Source organism: Orycteropus afer, unplaced genomic scaffold, assembly GCF_000298275.1.
Source record: "Orycteropus afer afer isolate SDZICR_OR568_19922 unplaced genomic scaffold, OryAfe1.0 scaffold00605, whole genome shotgun sequence".
In the NCBI taxonomy this organism is placed as follows: Eukaryota; Metazoa; Chordata; class Mammalia; order Tubulidentata; family Orycteropodidae; genus Orycteropus; species Orycteropus afer.
Genome location: NW_006922192.1, coordinates 1,299,853 through 1,308,970, shown reverse-complemented (window position 1 = coordinate 1,308,970; position 9,118 = coordinate 1,299,853). Strand labels below are relative to the sequence as shown.

At 53.9% G+C, this 9,118-nt stretch overlaps 1 protein-coding gene across 1 annotated transcript in view; it reads left to right on the top strand.

Moving 5' to 3' along the window:
• Positions 1–9,118, top strand: part of AFAP1 (actin filament associated protein 1) — a 140,538-nt gene that overhangs the window by 68,949 nt on the left and 62,471 nt on the right. Inside the window, exon 6 of the mRNA XM_007956306.1 lies at positions 6,164–6,262. Within this exon, the coding sequence (XP_007954497.1) occupies positions 6,164–6,262 (99 nt within the window). The remainder of the gene's footprint in view (positions 1–6,163; positions 6,263–9,118) is intronic.

The window sequence follows — 9,118 nt, the reverse complement described above, 5'->3', positions numbered from 1 at the left end:
TCCTCACAACTGGACCAATGAGCTGCATCACGATAAATGGAGAAAAGATTAAAGTTGTCAAGGATTTCGTTTTACTTGGATCCATACTCAACACCCATGGAAACAAAACTAAATAAAAAGCCACCCTCACTGCCATCAAGTCAATTCTGACGCATAGTGACCCACATTGGGTCTCCAAGGCAGTCTCTACAGAAGCAGACTACCTCAAGTTTCTCGCACAGAGTAGCTGGTAGGTTCAAACCACTGACCTTTTGGTCAGCAGTCAAATCCCTTAACCACTACCCCACCGCAGCTCCCTTTCCATGGAAGCCGCAGTGAAGAAATCAGATGTTGTATTGCACTGGGCTAATTTGCTGCTAGGGGCCTCTTTAAATTGTTTAAGAACAAAAATGTCACTTTGAAGACTAAGGTCCACCTAACACAAGCCATGGTATCTTCTGTTGTCTCATACACACGTGAAAGCTGGACAGTGAATAAGGACAGCCAACGAGGAGTTGATGCCTTGAGTTGTGGTGCTGGCAAAGAATACAGAATGTACTCTGGGCTGCCAGAAGAACTACCAGATCTGTCCTGGAGGAAGTGCAGCCGGAATGCTCCTTGGCAGCGAGAATGGCCAGACTTCATCTCACCTACTTTGGTCATGTTGTCAGGAGAGACCATTTTCTTGAGAAGGATGTCATGCTTGGTAAGGCGGAGGGTCGATGAAGGAGGAGAAGGCCCTCAAGAAGATGGAGTGACCTAGTGTCCACAGTGATGGGCTCAGGTATGGCAAGGATTGAGGCTGGTGCAGGACTGCGCAGGGTTTCTTCTGTTGTGCGTGGGGCCACTGTGCATTGGAGCCGACTGTACGGCACCTGACGAGAACACTGCTGTTGTTGTTGACATCAAGTTGGCCACGACTCACGGTGGTGATCCCGTGTACAAGGAACGAAAGGTTGTCCAGTCCTGTGTCAGCGTGACGATCATCGGGTGACTGGAGTTTGAGTTGACTCTTGAGGCTGAGTCATGGATGACTTGTTTGGCTGTCTTGTTAGTACCACCTCTATGATTCCTTTCACAAGAACCACCAGGTCCCTCAAACCCATGGCCGTCAAGTCAATTCCGACTCCTAGCGACCCCATGAGGTTACCAGGGTTGTAAATCTTTACAGAAACAGATGGCCTCATCTTTTTTCTGTGGAGCAGCTGGTGGGCTTGAACTGCTGACCTTGTGGGTAGCAGCCACACACCTTTCCACATTACCACCGGGATGCCTACATACAAGCTCCCATCGATTAGTTTTTTCCTGAAACCAGTCACAAGTCTGTCACTTACAAGCTGACATTCTCCTGGATGGCCCTGAACTTGGGGTCCAGCCTTGAACACCGGAAGCCCGGCTTTAATGCATCTACTCACCAGCTTTAATGAAGCCATACACACCCCTGGTCAAGTGTGAGAAGACAGAGTCCATGACTCTGTGCACACTTCCTGGAGGAATGTGGCCAGGGTGTTTCTCGCCTTCCCTGGCCAGCAGTGCCTGCCCAGCTGACTGGAGCGTGTGAGCCCACGTGCTGAAAACCAGAGCCCTGCGTCGGGGTCACGCCAGAGACGAGAGCAGAGTTCCCAGAAACGGCAGGCTCGGGTTTCCTCAAGAATGTGCGGGGAGGGTGTTTCTGGAGCTGAGGGCTCAAGTTTAAAGCAACAAAAATACCACCAAACATACAACAATTTGTTTTTGGAAGGGTTTTGGGATCCTGAGTTTGGATCCAATGCCTGAACATGCCTATGGAACCTCTCCCGGAACACGATCTGTTAGGGGAAGAACATGGACCTCACAGCCTCACCCGCAGCTGAACAGAGACCTGGGGGGTAAGCCCAGGGGTGGTGCTTCCAAACTCTGCAGGTGTCGCCTGGCAGTGGACAGGGATGGAGTGGCAAGGCTTTCCCAGAAAAGTTGCCTGCTTTCTCTCCGGGTTGATAACCAGCACAGATGTGAGGGTGGCCCTCCGCTCACGCCTCTGTTCAGCAGTGGCGGTCTTGGTGTCTTGGGCGAGCTAATTCTATTCATCTGAGCAGGAACCAAACGTGGCAGGGCCAGGATGCCGTGAGTATCCCCCAGCCTGGTCCCAGCCTCTGTCTAGGCCTCTCGTGGTCGCCTTCACCCTGTCCCCGACCTAAGCAGCCTGGAGATGGGTTACTGTCACAAGAAACGCAAGTTCTCACTGGGGAGAAGAGCCAGCCATTCAGGGACAGCACTGTGTGACTCATCCATAGCGTTAGGGACGGGCCATCAGGGAAAGCTGCTCAGGAAAGCTGATACGTGAATTAGCGCGGAGGGTGGGGGACCTCATGGGACCCACTGCAGGAACTTGTCAGGTCCCCAAGGCTTTGTAGGTTGGGAAACAGGACCTGTCATGGTCCAGGGGACAGAGACAGTTCCAGGAGCATCCGCGCAACCGTGCGCATCCACAGGCGGCCAGCAAGGGGCTTTGTGCACGAGCCCTGGGAGCGCTCTGTGGGCTGTGGTGTTGATGTGAGGTGCCGTGGAGGAGGTTCTGGCTTGAGGTGACCCCGAGCTTGACAGAATGACGTGGGGCCCAGTCGCGCTCCAGCCCCCCGTCACTTTGTGCTGGAGCCGTGTGGCAGCCGCTGTGTGGTCCATCTCACGGAGGGTCTTCCTTCGCTTGGGGTCTCTCTGCGTTATCAAGCATGAGGTCGTTCTCCGGGGGTGGTCCCTTCTGACAGCATGGCCAGCGGACACGAGCTGAAGCCTCGCTGTGCTCGCTTCCAAGGGGGGTCCCAGCTGCCTCTTCTGAGGCTGATGTGGTCGGCCTTCTGACGGTCCGTGCCACTTCCACTATTTCCACCAACACCATGATTCAAAGGCGCCAACTCTTCTCACTCTTCCTGAGTCATTGTCCAGCTTTTGTGTGTGTATGAGGTGGTTGAAAGCACCGTGGCTTGGGTCAGGAGCACCTTAGTCCTCAAAGTGACCCCCTAGCTCTGGAGCATTTATGGGTCTCCTGCAGCAGATAACGCAACACACTGTTTGATTTCCTGGCTGCTGCTTCCAGGCACGATGGTGGTGGATCTGAGTAAAATGAAATCCCTGACCGCCTTTTGGGTCCGGGGCTGCAGAAACCTGTGCAGAGGACAGGGAGGACTTGGCCAGGAGGTGGCTTATGCCGTGGATGGCTTCCTTTCTCTTCTGGTTTTATTCTCGTGTAGAAAATCTCAAGCCCACCTTACATCTTTGTTCTTTTTCCTCAACCTGATGTCTTTTCTGGTGGCGTAGTGCCTCAGGCACTTGACTGCTAACCAGAAGGCTGGCGGTTCAAACCCACCAGGCACTCCTCGGAAGGAAGCTTGGGCAATCTACTTCTGTAGTGATACCACCTCGGAAACCCAAGGAGGGGTCGCTGTGAGTTGAAATTGACTTGATGGCAGTGAGTTTGTTTTTTTTAAATGTCTGTTCAGTTGCTTTGCTGCTGTTTGCTGGGTGTTGGGAGCACCAGCGTAAGCAAGGCAGGGGCCGTGTGGCTCCAGGAGCGCGTCTGTGGGGCAGCCATACCAGGGTGGGGGCAGCACTGCTTCCGGGGACACAGCCCTCAGCTGGATCGTCCAGGATGAGTCCATGGCCTCTCCCAGGGGTGTGAGAGCAAGATGCCACACACTGGGTGGCTTTCAGCATCAGGAATGGATTCTCTCACTGCTGGAGCTGGGCGTCTGAGGCGTGGTGTCGGCGTGTGGGAGGGAGTGGGACGCCTGGCCTTCCCGTGGACTCGGAAGGTGTCTGTCCCGGAATGGAGACCACATTCGGGAGTGTCTTTGCAGCTCAGCACCCGCCCCAGGGACGGCATGGCGAGCTCTCCGGGTTTGCTCTCCCCTCTTGCCCAGTCTCAGGGTGGACCTGGCTTTGTTCTGTTTTCCTGGAACAGCTGGGAGCTGAGCAAGCAGATGACCAGAAACATGACCCTGGGCTCTGGGTGGGGAATGGACCTTATCCCAGCGCGAGTTGGAAGCCAAGTGAATTTGGATCTGTGTGTGGAGCTCACATCTTAAACCGCTGCACAGATGTCCACAGCGTGTCTCTTTGGCCCCGAAAGGGGTTGAGTTTAACTCAAATTGCAGTCAAGTTCCAAAAGAGTCTAAGACATTTTGAAAGATCTGCCTGCCTGCTTTTCGTGATGAGATCAGCCCCACACGTGCCGGAAGTCTGTTGTGGTGTGGACTGCGGGTCCCGCTGGCCAGGACTGTGCCCAGAGCGCTGTGAGTGTTCAGAAGTTAGAGTGGGGCAGAGGCGCGACTGTAGCGGTGGCTGTGAACACCAGTAACTACAGAAGTGTTGCCTCCATGCTGGCAAGTTCCACACGTCATCATTGTAGCTGCTTTCAAGTCAGCCCTGGGTCCTCGGGACTCTGCACATCCAGACACGAGCTACCCGGTCCTGCACCATCCAATGGTCACTTGTGATTGGCCCGTGGGTCTTCAGTGGCTGATTCACAGAAGTAGCAGGAGAAGCCACTGCTGGGCATTTAGATGGACACCCCGGGCAGTGGCAGTGTCGGTGGGGAGAAGTGAATGGACAGAGGTAATTCTGGAGAAAGAGCACGTGTGGCTGACAGATTAGATGCTGATGGGGTGGGGGTGGGGCAGACTGCACGAAGACTTCTGGGAGCTCTCTGTCCCCAGCAGTGGGTGCCTGGTGTTGCCACAGAGATAGGGGACGATGGGGAGAGAAACGGGTGGGTGAGAGACATGCCCAGTGACCAGTCAGAGCATGAAATGAATTTGGGGGTTCCTGGGAAAAGGTGGTACTTGCAGTCAGGAACTGGACAAGGTCACCAAGGGGGCGGGTCACATGAAGAAGCATGGAGACCAGGATAAAGACCAAGAGCCCTTGAAATGTGGGCAGAGCCAGCAAGCAGAGCCGGTGTGGGGGATAGCACCCCATCCCCCCAGTGGAAGAGGGTCTCTGAGGGTCACAGCTCGGAGTCCTAAAAAGAGGTGGCAGAGCCAGTTTGAGCAGATGGAGCATTATCAGGGAACTTACAGACAGAGGTTGGCACCAAGCATCCCACACGTGGCCTGGGGAGAGGTGTTCAAATCATGGCAAGAGGCAGGTGTTTCTGTATCTAGAGCTTATCTGCAGGACCAGAAAACAGATGGATGGGGTTGGTGTTGAACGGGCTAGTGGGCTCCAGCTGACGTTACCATGGAGTCAGGTGTCTGTAGCGTCTTTTTGCCACCCCAGATCACAGCTCAGTCAGGTACCTGGTTCTTCCCCAGAGTCCTCTGGGGGCAGGACCCACCTTGTCTCGTTCGTGTTCTCCCAGGAGGACAGCCAGCAGGGACAAGGCAGTGTCCAATGAGACAGCTTCAGGAAGAGGAGGCTGAGAGGGATCAGGGCGTGGAGGAGAGAGAACTCCTTCTAGAAGCTTCACGGAAGGGGAGCAGAGAGATTTGGGGGGTGACTGGAGGGCAGCGAGAGGAGATGGACCAAAGGAGGGATTGTCTCAGAGATGGAGGGTAGAGTTCAGCAGGGTGGGCAGGCTGGCTCCAGAGGGAGACGGCTGCTTCGTCATGGTAACAGGACAGTGATGCTGACAAGGGAGGTGCACGTGGCGGGAGGGGCTGGGGGTTCCAGTGGGCCCGCTGCGCATTCTCTGTGAACAGCCAGGACAGCAGTTACTGGCTGGTGGCTTTCTTTTCCCTTGTCACGTTATTAGTTTTTTTATTAGCTGTTAGGAGCCATTGAACCAGCTTCAGTGCGTTGAGACCCAGTGTACCCAGAAGGACATGCTGCCCTGTCCTGCATCAGCTTCCTAGTCCTTGCTGTGTCCAGGCCCGTTGTCATGGCCGCTTTGTCAGCCCACCTTGGCGAGGGTCTTCCCAGTGGGAACAACATGGGTGTGCCAGTGACACTGGGAAGGGACCTCTGCCATGTGCATGTTCCCCACTGGGTCCATGTGACTTGTATCTTCCCAGGATCTCATGGACGTTTGGTGGGCGGGTGCGCGTGTGCACACACACAGGTGATTTCCTGCATCCGGGACCTCAGCACCCAGGGCTTTGAGCCTTCGGGTTTTCTGTCACTGGGTCACCTCTACCCAGCTCCTCTTGGGGTTCAGCCCTGTACGTGTCCCTAACCTGAGCATGCTCCAACCTGACTGTGCTTCTTCTAGGTGATAAAGGAGGTGTACAGCGGCTGCAGTGGGCCTGTGGACTCCTCCGAATGCCCGCCCCCACCAAGTTCCCCCGTGCACAAGGCAGAGCTTGAGAAGGTAAGGGTCTCGGGCATCGCTTGTGATACAGAGCCGGTGAGATACATCCGGAGAGAGAACAGGAGGGGGCAGGAGGTTGATTTGCTTCAAGGAATTGATTCACTGTGGATTAGGGCTCAGACTGGGGGTCCCTAGGTCAGGTGACCTGCTGGACACTCCAGCAGGGTTGCATCCCAAGATCCATAGGTCAGGACAGGAAGAGTGCAGAGAACAGACAAATCTGCCAAAACATCTGTTCATAGTCTGGAGGCAGAACACACCATAAGGAGACTCCACTGTCAACTGATGAATTGATCACATCATGTTACATTGTATTACATCACATCATGGAGGTGATTACATCACACCACATTATCGGGGGTGATTACATCATGTCACATTATGAAGAGCGGTTACATTACGTCACATTATGGGGGGTGGTTATATCAAATCACATCACATTGTGGGGGTGATTACATTACATCACATCACATTATGGGGGTGATGACATTACATTATGGAGGGTGATTATATCACACCACTTTATGGGGGTGATTACATTACATCATGGAGGGTGAGCACATCACATTATGGAGGGTAATTACATCACACCACATTATGGGGGGTGATTACATGTCACATTATGAAGAGTGGTTACATTACATCACATTATGGAGGGTGGTTACATCAAATCACATCACATTGTGGGGGTGATTACATTACATCATATCGCATTATGGGGGTGATGACATTACATTACGGAGGGTGAGCGCATCACATTATGGAGGGTGATTACATCACACCACATTATGGGGGTGATTACATTACATCATATCGCATTATGGGGGTGATTACATTACATTATGGAGGGTGAGCACATCACATTATGGAGGGTAATTACATCACACCACATGATGGGGGGTGATTACATGTCACATTATGAAGAGTGGTTACATTACGTCACATTATGGAGGGTGGTTACATCAAATCACATCACATTGTGGGGGTGATTACATTATATCACATCGCATTATGGGGGTGATTACATTACATCATGGAGGGTGAGCTCATCACATTATGGAGGGTGATTACATCACGTCACATTGCATTATGCAGTCATTACATTACATCACAAAAGAACAGCATCTAGTCTAGCATCGGATCAAGCCAGCACAGTGACTCTCCGCAGACCCTGCTGGGTGCACACGGCCTGTGCCCCTCCTGAGCTTTGGTCATCCTGAGCTCGGTCGCCTCCTGTCTTTTGGAATAACGTGCAGTAACAGCACTCACAGCAGTGTTGTGAAGCTTGAACACAATGATGGGAGACAGTCCTGGGGCCAGGACCCACTACAGTAGGTGCTGAATAAGTGCACCTTCCCCACTGGCCAGGCCCAGGCCCCGCCCTGTCTGCCCCGCTCTCGCTCCCTTTCCTCGGTGACGGCAGAAGGGGAGCCAGCAGTGTGGGCCGAGGAGCCAGACTCTGGGCAGGCCCGTCCCCGTCCCGCTGCATGCCAGCGTCCCCAGCTGCCCTTCATTTCCTGTGCTTGACCAATCTCTTTTCCTCGGGACCCTGGGCTTCCTGCCAGGCACTGTTCTGTGTGGGCTTGCGGCCGAGGCCCCCCCCACCGAGGCTCTAGTCGGGCCCCTGACAGCAGACAGACCCCTTTTTGTCTGTCCTCATCCTGATTTGGGACATAGCAGCCTGTGGGAGTTTTCCTGATTGTTCAGTGACTGCTGACTCACTTCAGAAAGTTCCAGAAAACATCTGTGGGAGTCACTCATCGGTCCACTGCTGGGAGGAGCCCATGCCGCCCAGCACTCTGCATTTCTTCTGTCAGTTTTGTTTGTTTCTCATCGTGTGTTTCTCTGAAGGAGTTCTGGTGGCACAGCACGTCAGCACTGGGCTGCTAACTGAGAGGTTGGCAGTTGACACTCGCCCAACAGCTCTGCGGAAGAAAGGCCTGGTGATCTGTCCCCATAAAGATCATGGCCTAGAAAACACCACGGGCTGTTCTGCTCTGTCACGTGGGCTCGCTGTAAAGATAACGCCTAGGAAACACCACGAGGCGTTCCGCTCTGTCTCGTGGGCTCGCTGTGAGTCGGAATGCACACGACCGCCCAGAGCAGCAACAGCTCTTGCACTTTCTGTGGCCTTGTCTGCAAGATTCCTTGTACCACTTTTTCAGTTACTTTTGTGTTACTGGCTTTTGTCTAGGTTTTTCTGAAATTAGCACTTAACACCCCCATTAATAATACAAGGCCTGGAAAAGCACTAACGATACAAGGTGAGTGAGACAGCACACCCTCAGCCCCCTTCAAGAGGCGTGCGTCGCCGTCAGCCCCCCCAAGAGGCGTGCGTCGCCGTCAGCCCCCGCAAGAGGTGTGCGTCGTGGCTCAGTGGGAGAGTCCTTGCCTTCCGTGTGTGAGACCCCAGGTTGGAGTCTCGGTCCGCGCCTCACGCACAGCCACCCCTCCCTGTCTGAGGAGGCTCCCGTGTGGCCGTGGCACTGGCAGGTTTCAGTGGGGCTTCCAGATGGAGAGGGACGAGGAAGAGAGGCCTGCGGTCAGCTTCCTAAACTCAGTGGCGCCCCCTGTGGACTGCAGTGATCCGACCCTGAGCTGCTCCTGGGCGGTGCAGGGCCGGGCAGCAGGCATTCTGTGTGCGGTCACTGTGAGTCTGAGCCACTCAGTACCTCCTACAACATCTAAGAATCAGTTTTGCATTTTTTTCAGCTTAATAGTATGAAATCTATAGGGCTTTCACTTATGGGGATCTCTGGTGGCACAGTGGGTAAGTGATTGGTTGCTAACCAAAAGGTAGGTGGTTCAAACCCTTGCCTCTTCATGGGAGAAAGGTGAGGCAGTCTGCTTCTGTGA